Source organism: Phaethon aethereus (assembly GCF_964289735.1).
Source record: "Phaethon aethereus genome assembly, chromosome: 6".
Classification (NCBI taxonomy): domain Eukaryota; kingdom Metazoa; phylum Chordata; class Aves; order Phaethontiformes; family Phaethontidae; genus Phaethon; species Phaethon aethereus.
Window position 1 is genome coordinate 281,191 of NC_138580.1, and position 15,646 is coordinate 296,836.

Sequence of the window (15,646 nt, forward strand, 5' to 3'; positions counted from 1 at the left end):
AGGAGCGGTGAAGAATATCTTCTATCTTCTGTTAGATTGTTCATTACAGTTTTGCAGAGGGATAAAGCCATGAAATTTTTGATATATTAGTTATTAAAGTGAAAGCCTGGCAATGGGATAATGGCTTTCTAGAAAGGGGAAAAAAAAAAAAAATCAACTTTTAATGACCTCAGCTGGAATTTTTGTGAATAGTGATGGGATGTTCTTATTGTTTACATTCTGAAATGTGTAAGTTTTATCACAGTGGCGTGACTGAAGACAATGTTTGAAGGTAGAACAGGTTTTCTGTAATGCCTGTTTCTTTATGAGAACGTGCAATAAAAAATGGTTGCTACAGGGTATTGAATTGGATCAGTACCTGCTCTGCAAAGTCTTAAATAAGCACCGTGACAGGACCTGTTGGCATTTTCATTGCTGCACATGAAAATTTCAGAACAATGTAAAATTTACTGAAATGATCTGTTCAACAAACATGTTATAGCTACCTTGTAAAGACCAATTTTGGAACATACTTGCTATAATCCACCTCTACTGTCATTCGTCATCTAGCAGTAAGATACTTCTCTCCACTGCCCACCCCCAACAAACAGTGCCTAGAAAGAAAGCGGGGGCTATTGTCCGCCCCTCTTCAAGAAATGTGTTTACTCAAAACTCAAATGGTGCTACTTGTGTGCTAGGGCAAAGGGACAAATTGCTCAGGTGAGACAATCCTTGCACTAAGAGAATTTTTACATACATGAATGAGATTCCCTCCAGCATGTGTAGGGTATGTCTTTGTAGTTCAGTAAAACACATGAAAGAGAAGGTCAAGCCGGTCAGGCTGAGACAAGTGATATCACTGTGCTTTTGATCTCATAGGTTAATTAATTCTCCTGAGAAGTACAGTAAGTTGGCCTTGTGGAGCTTCAAGCTCTGTAGCTAGAGAGCTTATGGCAGTTGCTACTTGTTTATTCAGAACTACCTTGGGTCTCTGCATATCTGTAGATGTAAATCATTGAAAAATTAAGCTTGGAAAGGACTTCAGAGGTCATCAAAGGGGAAGAGAGTCTTTGCTCGCAAGCTAGCAGGACTTATTGACAGAGCTTTAAACTAGACTCGAAGGATGAGGGGGTTAATATCAGGCTTACCCACGACAAACTGTGGGATGAAACACCAAGGTTAGAGGGACAGGGTGCTAGTGAGGCCCCTCAGCCTGTTGCACCAAAGACCTCAGAGGAACTAAAGGAGGTCAACAGCCCAGCTGAAGTGTCTTTACACCAGTGCACGCAGCATGGGCAGCAAACAGGAGGAGTTGGAAGCCACCGTGCTGCTAGGAAGCTATGACCTCATAGCCATTATTGAAACTTGGTGGGACGAATCCCACAACTGGAGTGTGGCTATCAATGGCTACAGGCTGTTCAGAAGGGGCAGGCGAGGAAGGAAGGGCAGAGGTGTTGCCCTCTGTGTCGAGAAATGGATAGAGTGTGAAGAGCTGTCTCTGAGGAATGGCCACGAGCAGGTCGAAAGCTTATGGGTGAGAATCAGGGACCGAGGCAGTAAAGGGAACCTTGTGATTGGTGTCTGCTACCAGCTGCCCGACCAAGGGGAGTCTATTGACGAAGTCTTCTCGCTCCAGCTACAGGAGGCATCGCGCTCGCAGGCTCTTGTCCTCCTAGGGGACTTCAGCCACCCTGGCAGCTGCTGGAGAAGTAGCACGGCTGGCCGTAGGCAATCCAGGAGACTCCTGGGGTTCATGGAGGATAACTTCCCGTGCCGGGTGATAGACAGCCCTACCAGAGGGGATGCCGTCCTGGACCTGTTGGTCGCCAACGCGCGTGAGCTAATTGGTGACATCAAGACTGGAGGCAGCCTGGGCTGCAGGGATCATGCAGTGGTGGAGTTCGCAGTCCTGAGGGATAGCGGGGCAGGTGAAGAGTAAAGTCAGGACCCTGGATTTCAGGAAAGCAATCTTCTAGCACTTCAGGGAGTTAATCCCTAGGACCCCTCGGGAAACTGCCCTCAGGGACGAGGGAGCAGAGCAAAGCTGGCAGATCTTTAAGGATGCTTTCCATAGAGCGCAAGAGCTCTCGATGCCCAGGTGTAAGAAGTCGGGAAAGGAAGGCGAGAGACCAGCATGGCCGAGTGGAGACCTGGTGGGCAGACTAAAGGGGCAGAAGGAAATGCACAGGCAGTGGAAGCAGGGACAGGTCTCCTGGCATGTGTACAGGGACACTGCTCGGTTATATAGGGATGAGGTGAGGAAGGCCAAGGTGTGGCTGGAGCTGAGCTTGCCAGGGTCTGCAAAGAAGAATAATAAGGGCTTCTGTAGGTAGGTCAGCCAGAAAAGGGAAGATCAAACAAAGCGTACCGCCCTTGATGAGCAAGACTGGCGGACTGGTAACAATGGATGAGGAGAAGGCCGAGGTACTCAGCGACTTCTTTGCCTCAGTCTGCACTGGTGGTGCCCCTTCCCACACCTCTCGAGGGGATGGCCTGCAAGACAGGGACTGGAGGAGCAAAGTCCTTCCCACTGTAAGAGAAGATCAGGTTCAAGAGCACCTGAGGAACCTGAACATACACAAGTCCCTGGGACCTGACGAGATGCATCCCAGAGTCCGGAAGGAACTGGCTGATGTTGTTGCCAAGCCACTCTCCGTGATATCTGAAAAGTCCTGGCAGCCAGGAGAGCTCCCTGGTGACTGGAAAAAGTTTGCACCCATTTTTAAAAAAGGGAGCAAGGAGGACCCTGGGAACTACTGACTTGTCAACCTTGCCTCTGGGCCTGGGCAGATGATGGAGCACATCCTCCTAGAAGCTATGCTAAGGCACATGGAGGACAGGGAGGTGATTCGAGACAGCCAGCATGGCTTCACCAAGGGCAAGTCCTGCCTGGCCAATCTTGTGGCCTTCTATGATGGAGTGACCGCATCAGTGGACAAGGGGAGAGCTGCCCATGTCATCTGTCTGGCCTTCTGTGAGGCCTCTGACACGGCCCTGAACAACATCCTTCTCTCTAAACTGGGGAGATACGGATTTGATAGGTGGGCTGTTGGGTGGATGAGGAACTGGTTGGATGGTCGCATCCAGAGGGCAGCAGTCAATGGCTCAATCTCCAGATGGAGATTGGTGACGAGTGGTGTCCCTCAGGGGTCTGTACTGGGACCAGTACTCTTCAATATCATTGTCAGTGAGTGACATAGAGAATGGGATCGAGTGCACCGTCAGCAAGTTTGCAGATGACACCAAGCTGAGTGGTGCGGTTGACACACTTGAGGGATGGGATGCCATCCAGAGGGACCTGGACAAGCTCAAGGAATGGGCCTGTGTGAACCTTATGAGGTTCAACAAGGCCAAGTGCAGGGTCCTGCAACTGGGCCAGGGCAACCCCTGGTATCAGTACAGGTTGGGGATGAAGGGATGGAGAGCAGCCCTGCTGAGGAGGGCTTGGGGGTCCTGGTGGATGGAATGCTGCACACGAGCCGGCAATGTACGCTCGCAGCCCAGAAAGCCAGCCGTGTCCTGGGCTGCACCCAAAGCCATGTGGCCAGCAGGTCGAGGGAGGGGATCCTGCCCCTTAGCCCCGCTCTGGGGAGACCCACCTGCCGTGCTGCGTCCAGCTCTGGAGCCCTTGGCACAGGAGAGACATGGACCTGCTGGAGCGGGGCCAGAGGAGGCCCCAGCAACGCTCCGAGGGCTGGAACAGCTCTGCTGGGAGGACAGGCTGGGAGAGCTGGGGGGGCTCAGCCTGGAGCAGAGAAGGCTCCGGGGAGACCTTCCTGCAGCTGCCAGGGCTTAAAAAGAGCTTAGAAGAAAGATGGGGACAGACTTTTTAGCGGGGCCTGTTGCGATAAGACAAGGGGTGATGGTTTTAAACTAAAAGGTCAGATTTCAACTAGACCTAAGGAAGCCATTTTTCACAACGAGCGTGGTGAACCCCCAGCCCAGGTTGCCCAGAGAGGTGGTCGATGCCCCATCCCTGGGGACATCCCAGGTCAGGCTGGACGGGACTCTGAGCAACCTGATCGAGTTGAAGATGTCCCTGCTCACTGCAGGGGTTGGCCTAGATGACCTTGAAAGGTTCCTTCTAAGCCAAAGATTCTGTGATTCTGTGATCTAGTCCAGACTTGTAATCAAAGCAAGGTCAGCTGTGAGGTCAGTGTCTTTCTTGGTTTTGGGACCCAAAACAGTATGCAGCATTCTAAACGCCATCTGATGAGTAATGAGTTAAGAGGGATATTTACTTCCCCTCCTCTACTTGCTGTTCTCCTTCTCTTGCCCAAGCTGCTGCTGACCGTTGCTGCCAGGACACACTGCTGGCTAATGTATGGTTTAGAGTCTGCCGAAACCCGTAGAGTATTTTCTGTAGTGGTGCGCCCCAGCCAGCCAGTCTCCATCCTGAACTGTTCCAAGCGGTTACTCCTTCTAGCGTGCAGGGCTTTGCTTTTGTTCTTGTTGAGTTTCTTAAGATTCCTGCCAGTCCATTCCTCCAGCTTGTCTAGGTCCCCCTGGATAGCAACCTTTTCTCAGGTGATTTGTTCCTCTAGTGCAATGTTTTCCACAAACTTCATGAGAAAGCACTCCATTTCCTACCCTGGGACATCGATAATCATGTTAAACAGGACAGATCCTAGGATAAAGCCCTCCAGCACTCCACTTGTCACAGGCATCCAGGTAGAGTAGGGCCCATTAGTCATTATCCTCTGAGCATCCCACTGTTTTCCTACTCACCTAGTTCTCACCACATCCAGACCATAACGTCCTAATTTTTATTAAGGACTATTTGTGGGAGACAGTATGAAAAGCTGTGCTTAATTAGGGGTTGATGACATGAACTGTTCTCCTCTTGTCCCTAAACCCAATAATTTTACCGCATAAGGCATTCCGCATGTGTTCCGACGTGGTTCATACAGAGGCCTCACTGCGTTGTGTTCCTGGAGACTACCATAAGTCTGACCATTTTGTAGTTCCTCTGATTGTCCTCTTGGTCTGTTCTGAAGACGGGTGCAACATTGGCCTTTCTCCAGTTGTTGGTGATCTGCGCTAATCTGTATGACCTTTCAGAGATGATAGCCTGTGACCTTGTCCTTGCATTGGCTGGTTCTGTCCCAGAGTCACATTACAGTGATTTGGCTAGAAATGGTGACAGTTAGGTACGTGACAGTTAGGAGCGTCTGCAATATGTCCGCTGTACGCGGTTATGTTGGGAAAGGCATCATTGTGGTATGGCTGTGCTAGTGCCAAAAGTCAGGTCAGAATGTTCTGGAAGTCAACAAATTACAAGGAAAGAGCTTAAAATGGCCTTTATGCTTCTACGTGTCAATAGTAACAAATTAAAAAAAAAATTCTATCTAAATTATAAGGTACTGGAGTGGTACAGAACGCTGGCAAGACTTCTGTAAATTAAAAATGTATATTGTAAGCAAAAATATCTAACTAAAGGACAGTAAATTTTTTAACTTACTGCTAAATATTTGCTGTATTTTAAGGTATATTTGTCAGAACTAACTGTAAAGTTTCACATGAAGTATAAGATGCTAAATAGAACTAGTTGTAAATAATTTGTTTTTACACGCGTGTAGAGGTTCTTGTGGTAGTATTGATTCTTACCGCTTTTATCACCTGTATATGCAACGAAAAAGTTTTCCTTCTATCAATTTAAAAAGTAAAGAAAACCAGTTCTTGGCTCTTAAGAAGTTATCACAGATTATATCTTATCAGATGATGATAAAATGGTATGAAAACGAAGAACTGGATGCTTGAAAAAGTAATTAAAGTGGTTGAATTGGAATTTGGTAATGTGTGTTTCTGAAATATGGCTGCAAAATAAAAAAATCACTGGGATATTGTCTTGAGTTTACACCGAGAAGTGCATGTAAATTTGTAGGATCATAGGAAAGCTCAGGTTGGAGGGGACTTCAGGAGGCCTCCCATCTGAAGAGCAGCACGCATTGACAGGATCGGAGCATGTCGCCCGGGCCCTTACCCAGTCTGGTTTTGGCCCCCTCCAAGGCCTGGGACCGCAGACTGTAGAAAGCCAGAGGAGTTCACACGCGTGGTACTATTACAGCCGCAGCATTCGGCTGTACCAGGACTGGCCAGCATGACCTGGTTGCTTACTTGATTTTATTCGTAAGTAAAGAGGTATTTTTGGTGGTATCTTGCAAAGGCAGTAGTCTTCCATCCTTTAAATTATCAGCATTCCACACAAGAGAGAGGAATGGAAAGTGATGCATCTGTCTTCTACTGTCAGACCTGGGTTCCTCAGCTAGTGTTTTCCAGTCTTGCATACCCTGTAAATCTTACACCTGAGAACAAAGCTTTCTAAAGGAAATTAAATACTGTAATGCATTCTCCAAAGTACGCCCTAAGTCAAGATGCTGCTTAATTCACTTTTTCTGTAGTTTGAAGAAAAGCTATTCCTGCCAGGAAGAGAGTATCTTGAAGAGGCCTCCCCTTTTCTTGGCTGGCCAGGCCCTGCTGTCCATTCCTGCCTCTGGTAGAATTTAGGATTGTGGGATTCCACCGCCGGTAGAGTTTTAGGAATGTGGGTTATAACCTACAGCAAATATTGCACAAAGATCTTTGTGAATACTGATTCATTTGTAATATTGTCATTCAGTGAAATTTTTTTTATTCTATGAAAAAATTCATTCAGTTGTAACAGCCATCTAATATGTGTTAGCACAGCAGAGTTAATGGGTACTTGTTTTAAGCTTTGCTATAAAGGATGGTAGTTATTCATAGCTACCATTGACTGTGTTCCATTTGGCAAGAGAAACTTTCTTCATGGAAAAAAATTTATTTTTGCTGAAGTAGGAATGAAAGAACTCTGCATCTGACCCTAGAAAATTTTCTGACCTGCGATAGTCTTAAAATTTTCAACTGAAAATTGAGACACTCATGTCCGTAAAGATGGGTTTTTGATATTCATGTATCTGGGTAAATAAGCGTATGGGAAAAAGTGAGTAAAACTTTGATTTTGCTGTATTTTTTCAGTATTTTCTATAGAACTTGATAATATAATAAATACCTCTGAACTTACCTTAGACAGTCTAGCTATATGTAATTGTTATAATCTTGCTTAAGCCTTTGTCCTTAATTTGGTAGCAATTTGCCTGCATGTGAACTATTTTACATATATTGTCCAGTGACCATTGTTGTCATGTTTCTTGGTTAGTACATTCCCAGGCAATGATTCCGTAACTTTATGGGACACTCAGAATACATACAACACTACTATGCATCAATATGCTCAAATTCCAAATTTAAGATAATAGAATAATGTGAAGTTTTGTAGCTCAAGCACAGCCTGCTTATCATACCATGATGTAAGTCTTGGAGTTGTTGCTCTAGCGTGTCCAGTGTTCTGTTTTCGTTGTTGGTGATCTAGCTGTATTTTGTGTCTTTTTAGCAATTGGAATCTTTTAATTTATAGCATTTTTAAATCACTGTGACGTATGTTCTTGCAATTTCATTGTCTGTTGACACTGGCAGGTTAAAATCTATTACCATTGTTGAAGCTTCATTTTATGTATTCATTAAGAGTCTTAGGTGGTGCAACATTGGCCCAGGTTGCCCAGAGAGGTGGTGGATGCCCCATCCCTGGAAACATCCCAGGTCAGGCTGGACGGGGCTCTGAGCAACCCGATCGAGTTGAAGATGTCCCTGCTTGTGGCAAGGGGTTGGCCTAGATGGCCTTGACAGGTCCCTTCCCACACAAAGATACCATGATTCTATGATAATTAGAACAACTGATGTTTATTTTTACTTCCCTTGCGGTGCAGAATGGTGGCGAACAGCGGACACGCACTCTCGTCCCGGGGCAGCTTTTTTCCCACCGCTCTTGGGAATTCCACCGCTGTTTGCACCTCCTGCACAGAATCATGAGTCTGCTTCGTTCCACTCAAGAGCTACAGGAAAAAATAGTCGGAGCAGTACAGAAAAAGGTAATGGCTAAAGTTGTAGAGGAAATAATCGTATTGAACTTCTGCACATGCATAAAGATGTAGAAGTTGAGCTTTACATCTCATCGTTCTTCCCATTCCTAAACCGTTCTATAACCGTTCTGTTAGCTAAGCCTGAGGCATACAAGTGTGGGCTTTCAGTAGCGAAATACTCTTGCTACTAGTATTCCTCCCCCCCCCGCCCCTTTTCCGTAGATAGTTTGTCTGGGACTGAGCAGTAGGGAGAAGTTTTCTTTCCAAGTTTGTGGTTTGATTTGGGAGGCCTTGTGCTTCTGTAGTGGGTACTGTTCCTCTGCATATTAGGAGCAGGCATCGGGTAGGTGGCGGGGGGGCGATGGCTGCAGCTGCAGGGTGGCAATGAAAATAGCCCAGTGACATTAGAACGTTTTCTTGCAGTTCAAGCCAGTAGGTTACGTAATGGTATTGCATGCCTTTTGAATGCAAGGGATGTTTGTTTGATGTTTGAGAGCAGGTTTGTTCAGCTGGAGGAGAGGAGGCTGGGGGGTGACCTCATTGCTGTCTATGGCTCCCTCATGACGGGGAGCGGAGAGGGAGGTGCTGGTCTCTTCTCAGGTGTCCGGCGACAGGCTGAAAAGCTGCATCAGGGAAATTCACGTCGGACGTTAGGAAAACGTTGTTCGCTGGGAGGGTGAGCAGGCTCCTCAAGGAGCTTGGGTCATGGCCCCAAGCCTGTCTCTGTTCCAGAGCGTTTGGACAATGGTCTTAGATCTGAGGTTTAAATTGTAAGTTGTCCTGTGTGGAGTCAATGATCCTTGTGGATCTCTTCTAATTCAGGGTATTCTGTTCTGTGAATCTGTGATGTACAAACAAAGCTTTTTTTTTTTTTCCTTTTTTTTTTTTGTAGTTTTGGTAGGTTATAGGGCCTGATGTGTGTTTCAGACTCAATCTGGTAACAGTCCTGGGAGTGCAGAGTAGCAAGCTTGTGTGGGTAGGTGTATTTTCTTAGAAAACAAGAGTCTTCTTGACAGATAAGTAAGCAAGCTTGAATGTGGATGTTATTTGAAATAGCATTGAAATAATACACATTGCAAAACTAAAATATCTTGGGCCTCGTGGTTTTCCTTGGAGCTGATTGACACTTCAAAATTACAAACAAATTATTCTGTGACATATTTACTGGCATGTATATTTTTGTGTCTTCTTTCTTCAAAGTCTTATTTTGCTGCCCCTGACTAAATTCAAGCATAGATTGGGCTTACAAGTGGACAATTTCAAATGTTCCCCCCCCCCCCTTACAGCATTAAATGTGTTTGTCCTTTAAAGCATTGGTGCTGTGCATGTTTTAATTAAAGTAACTCCATGAGAAAATCAAAGTGACTCTTGGATGGCAAATTTTTAGTATATGTTATATTAACTTGTGAGTAGTCCAATATGTTGTTACGTGTTCATGGAAGCTAGGTTATAGTGGCTGGAACATCTCAAAGAAGTATCTGCTACCTCAGATTTTTTTAAGTGTCATTTTGTAAATCTGTCATCTTAAGGTATAAATGGATCACTCAATGGGAACAGTACCACTGCAATATCTGGTATCAGCACATCTGCACTACCCACTAGCGTTGCAGCATCTGCAGGACAAGCGAAAGCTATAACCTCAGGAGCAGGAGGCCGCAAATACAACCAGGAGCAAAGCAAAGTTCAGCTTTTGGACACCAGACCTGACAAAATCAAAGATAAGGTAAATACAGAAAAAAAGGTAAGATTCAGACAAAAAATTGACATGGTAAGTGTTCTGATTGTGCACACAGCGGCGTTTTAAAGCGTTCTCTCCCAGTATAAAATGCTTTAGGATTTTCTTCTTGTTATTTATTAGAGCAAGACCTGTACCCTTGTCTCTGTGGGAGTGTTTTTTTGTGTTGTGGCTTTTTCTTGGTTTTTTTTGGTTGGGGGGTGGTTTTTTTTGTTGTTGTTGTTGTTGACATATTTATGAACCAAAAAGTACCATTAGCACTGATTCCACTAATTAATAGCTGTATGTGATAACATATTTTTATTTAATTTATATAATTATAAAAATGAAATATTTTTAAACACCAATACTTGACATTATTTTAGTAGACTATAAATACTTATTAAAATTAAATAAGAAAAATAATTAAAATTATATCTGTTTAATTATGTTTTTGTTTAACTTAAAAATGCAGAAGCAAAATTAAATTTTTAGATATTAAAAGAAAAATGCTTTTCTGGGAGTAATTTCCTATTTATCAGAAGAAAGAAGTATTAATAATGGCTGCGATTCAGCAAAAAACTTAAGATACCATCTAATATGAAAGACATGAGTAGTCTTAGTGAGTCAGTAAACCTCCTTATATACTGACCCAAGCACTCCTTAAGAACTGCTACTCTTGGAATCAGAACTGCGGAGTCAAAACACAGGAAATTGGATACTGGGAAATTGATAACTGCCAGAACAGAAGCTAAGGGAGTCAGTCGTTCCCTACTGACAGCTATCTAGGCTGAAATACTTTTATTTATATTTTTGTTTTGTGGATGAATTGGGCCTGTTGTTTTCTTTCTCTTTCTGTTATTGCATTACATTTGGCTCCTGAATCTGAGTGTTCTTAGGTGAGAAGCTGGCATTTTCAAAGGACAGTTGGTGTTTGCATTTATCTGCATAAAAATAGCTGTTCGCACTAAAATGGTTAATTATGTTTGTGTACTGATACAGTGTTTAATATCTTGATAATAGGGAAATTACTAATCTGTTAAAGAACATTTTCCCTCAAAAAATTTGTCGTGTGTTCAACGATCAACAGTTTTTGAAGGTATTAAGGTAGTTATAGGTATTTGGGAAATATTTTACTTTTTTTCAGGCTTAAATACTAGAAATGACTCCTTTCTGAAATTCTGCTTTTATCCTGTATATCTATGTGGAAAACGTAAGCTTTGTTTCTGTGGTGCAGAAGTAAAGCTTTTTCCAGACAGTGTCTCTGCATTTCTGATAATTAATTACTGTAGTTATGCAGAGTACCAAATAGATTACTATCTTTTATTATCTCTAAATACCTTCCCAAAAGTTTGTATCATAAGTAAATGAACAGATTCTTTTTCTGTTCGCTTTTTGTCTCTTTTCCTTATTGAGAAAACTGAGCTGGTTAAGCTAGTTATTAGTTAATACGAATTTCACTGAAAATCTCACTGAAAATTGCCTCCCCTCCCCGATGTTTGTCGGCATTCTTATCTTCTCCTTTATATTACCATTTGTCTTTAAGTGTAAGGTCTGTATCCTTGATACATTTTCTTTTGATGTGGGTACTGATTTCAAACTCCAGTTTCAATTTGCTAAATACTGAGTTGCTGTAAAACAATCTAATCAAGCAATACGTGTGTCTCCTTTCTTAGATTTATTTATTCTTGTATCTTACCATTTAAATTGTTTCTCTAATGCAGATACATTTCAGGTTGTCAACAGTTTTGCTTCCTAAGTTTTTTTAGTAATTTTTCTAATACTGAAGTGGAATTTGTTCCTGGTTTTACTTGATATGCTGACATTCTAGATGTTCCTCTAATCCTTATTCTTAAGTTCTTTTCCACTGAACCTTTTTGAGGTAATTGGTATCTGCTAACGTAATGATTTGAACAAAGTTTCCAATCAAAATGTACGAAATGCTCTAAATAAGAACTCGAACACGAGAAGAAGATTAAGAGATTTGATTTAAAAAAAAAAAAAAAGGTATTTCTATTTCAGTGTGCTAGAACAAAGCCGCAACTGGAAACTGAAGGCAGAGGAATAAGCAGGGGGCAGGAGGCAGATGGAGTGTTTCGTACTGGGCTTTGTAAAAGTCATGTTATGGTTTTAAATTTCCAAATGTAACAACACTTGCCTCTTTTTCTAAAGAGCATGGTGTATTGTAAAACATTCTAGTTACACTTCTCTAAATGTTCCTTTCTTTTAAGATTTTATTTTTTTAGTATTCATCTGCTGATTTCTTCAGTAATATCCTTAGTTGTTTATTTCTCTTGGGGTTGGTATTTAAAATTTGTAAACTTCTTTTAAAGAAAAGGCAAACCTGATACCAAGCTGTTTTTACAGTTGGTGAAAATCTGAAGAGTTACTTCCTGTTCAGTGTTTCTTCCTGATTGAATTCTAGTTCTGTTGTCCTACCGTCTTAGGGAAACCTGAAGTGCAGCCTGATAGTAATTTGTATTATATACATTTTTTTGCCTGCAGTGTGCGAAAAGCAAATTCTGAGTTGATAGAAGCATCTAATGTTCAAAGCCGTAGTTTGCAAAGCTGTAGAAGTTCTGATTGGGTTCCTTTTGTCTAGGGCATGTATTTGATCATTGAGACGGCTGTACGTATCAGACGACGATAAACCGGAATCTGTCTGAAACGAGAGTTAAAAAATTGTGCCAGATCCTCATCACTGTATATTTGTGGTGTGTCATGTTATGTTTGTTGAGCATAATGATGTTGTATTGAAGATAGAAGTCATTGTGATGATCTGATGTACTATCCATGACATACTTCTTACATAGAAAAATTTGGTAATTGTGTTCCCTTTTTACTTAGCTGTGTTGGTCACTGTGTTGATAACCATAGCATGCTTTAATTGTCTTCCTTAAAGCCTGCCCTGTTTGTGGCCACGATAAAACTGAATAAGCAGATACACTTTATAAGTAATCATTCATCTGAATGTGCTGCCTCAGCCTCACAAAAGAAATCTAGAACTGACTGCCCCTCGATTGATTGCATCAGTGGATTTCTAGGATGAGGAAGGTCAGCAGGATTTTTATGTTGGTAAAGCAACAGTCTTCAGGGAAAGAAGGTGTAACCGGTGAACTTGAGTCTTATTTGGCTTAGAGAAAGTCCCCTACCATTATGGGCAGCTGATGAGAGAGGAATCTACCGCAAGATCTTGCGCTGGGGGCTTTTGCTTGTCTGGATTCCAGAACTAGCATCAGGATGCTGGGTTATGAACTGTAGTCACATCCTTTACTTTTAATATCTCTTCTTGGCAGTCACCATGTTGTATTTCCTTTATAAACTTCAGTACTTTGAAATAGTGACTAAAATCTTTTTGAACTTAACCTCTTTAGTCACACTTTTATGGGACTATCCCAATGGATCATTGAGGTCGTGCTACTTTTCCTGGTACTCATAGTCAGTCTCAGTCGCTGCTTTCTGAACGATGGACGTTTTCAATTAGCGTAACCATCCAGCAGATTTGCTAAAGTCACGGAACCAAAATCAAATATGAAATTTATTTTAATTGAACCCACTCTTGCTTCAACTTTTACGACAATATTGTTGCCAATAGAGGAACTAGTCGAAGTGAAATTTGGTCTTTAAATATATAGCCTAATCGTAATTTTTTATTAAGTGTTTTTCTTGAAGAGCCTTTTGTTACCTTTTTCTACATAATATTTTTTTTTTTTATATTCTATAAATATCTGCCTGGTCTTACATATATCTTCATAAATCTAATGCGCTCTTTTTTTCTTCCTAGTATATTTCAAAGCAAGTAAAACAGTACTTACTTTTTGGTCTGTACTTTTCCTGCTCCTTCCTGACTATTTTTTTTTTTGTGTCAGCAAGCTTTTAGAATTTATTTCAAGTATTTTTTGTTGTTCTGAATGTCTGTACAGAGAGATTTTTCTTTACAGTTACGTTTTTCTCCTTCAGGCTTAACATGATATGTTTTTTTCTGAATTATTTCTTCTCTATGCAGTTTACTGGCTTTCTCCCCGCACCAGCTGCCTTACCTTTTATGCTGGATTTGATAGAAACTTCTCCATCAAGATTAATCCTTTTCTATCTGCTAAATGCACGAGTTTAAATTTTCCCTGCCATTACGTTTTCTCTAAGCTACTAATTTGCCATCCCTGCTTGTGGAATCTTACTAATCCAACTTCTTTCTATTGGTTTTATCTGTGTCAAAACAGATTCTATTTGGTTATGAAGTAGAAACTTCCTGGGAAGCGATTGTTCCACAGTGTAGCTAAGTGCCTGATTCGTTTTGAAGCACTTGATTGCTTACAATTTATACAAAATTCTATGTCAAAATTAGCTGTCCCTTTTCTTACTTGGGGTAGTTCTGCTTGGCACTTGCTGCCTCCTTTTGACAAGAATGTTCCTGACTCCTTTCTTGGTATGGCAATTTTCTTATGTTCTTGTCTGCAGTATGAAAAGATAGGTTTGTAAGAGACAGCAGCTAACGCGTTTTGTAGAGGTGATGGACAGCGGAAGTTTTAAAGTGTTGAGTGGAAGTAAACACTATCAGCTAAGTAAGCCCATTGACGTACTCTTCTTTTTCCAGACTGTTACCTGCATCTCTTAAGAAGCTGATGTCACGAATACGTATTTTATGAGCACTGTGAATAAACTGGATATTTATGATTTTAGTATTAGTGCAGTGGTTTGGGTGTTTCCCTTCCCACATATAGAGAGAGAGAACCATGAAGGGGAAAAAATAGAATAGACCCCTAGAGATGTGATTCCAGGAGGCATTGTTACTTTTACTGCTTCAGATCATGGTCTTGTCCTTAATTTTATGATCTTTACATCCTATTTAAATATCTTTCTGAAGGTTAAGGACACCAGCAATGAAACATACAGGACCTACCATAGGTTGGCACAGTTATTTAGATCTGTTGTTTTTTAAGTGTCTGCATACATTCAGATCATTGTCCTTCATGTTGAAGTATCAGTTGACATCTTTCTGAATTGAGCAGTGAAACAATAAATCCAAGTAAATACACTTAAAATCCTAGGATTTCCCAGCAATGAAGCAGTGCATGTGACAGTATGCAGAAGGTATGGAGATAGAAGTATTGCTGTATTCTTCACAGAAATTGAGAATGAGAACTTCGTTTAAAAAAAGATAAAGGTACTGGAAAACTGATGAATAGATGAGACTTGATCCATCCATAGCTTCCACGTTCCATAGCTATTCACAAAGTAAATTGAATCCCATTGTTGTGGTAAACCCCAGTGGGCAGCTCAGCTCACGCACTCCCCTGCAGTGGGATGCAGAGAGAATCGAAGGGTAAAAGGGTGAAAGCTCGTGGCTTGACATAAAGGCAGTTTAATATGAAAGCGAAAGTTATACATGCAGGCAAAGCAAAATGAGGAGTTCATTCACCCCTTCCCATCAGCAGACACGTTGTTCAGCTATCTTCAGGAAATCAGGGATTCTTCGCACGTAACGGTGGCTTGAGGAGACAAGTGTCTTCACTCTGAACATCCTTCCCTTCCTTCTCGTTCCCCGGCTTCTGTTGCGGAGCGCGATGCCGTACGGTGTGGGATGACCCTTTGGGCAGTCGGGGCAGCTGTCCCGTGCCGGCTGGGTCCCTTCCCAGCTTCTTGTGCACCCCCAGCCTGCTTGCTGGCGGGGCAGGGTGAAGGGCAGAGATGGCCTCGAGGCTGCGCGAGCAGCGCTCAGCGGTGGCTAACGCATCCCTGTGTTACCCAAAGCATCCCAGTACAAAGTTATCTCCATGCCATGCAAAACCAGTACACCCACTTATAAGTTTGTTACGTTCTCCCTCTAATTCAGGTGAATTTCTTCTTCATGAGACAAGGATCTTTGACATAAAATTGCTTTTTCATTTTAGCCTCTTGTTTTATAATACACCTACCTTTAAAAAATAGATTTGAAAAGTAAACTTCTGGGGAAAGTTTTGTTAAGAAAGCACATAGTTTTAAAGCACTGTTTCTCTGATGCTTCTGTTTGCATTGT

At 42.3% G+C, this 15,646-nt stretch overlaps 1 protein-coding gene across 2 annotated transcripts in view; it reads left to right on the top strand.

The window, feature by feature from the left end:
* BAZ2B (bromodomain adjacent to zinc finger domain 2B) overlaps window positions 1-15,646 on the top strand; it is a gene marked incomplete at its 5' end in the record, with an annotated part of 87,768 nt that overhangs the window by 8,569 nt on the left and 63,553 nt on the right. For both annotated transcript variants that reach the window (XM_082001416.1, XM_082001417.1), the window contains 2 exons: window positions 7,764-7,925; window positions 9,446-9,639. In XM_082001416.1, coding sequence (XP_081857542.1) covers window positions 7,764-7,925; window positions 9,446-9,639 — 356 coding nt within the window. The remainder of the gene's footprint in view (window positions 1-7,763; window positions 7,926-9,445; window positions 9,640-15,646) is intronic.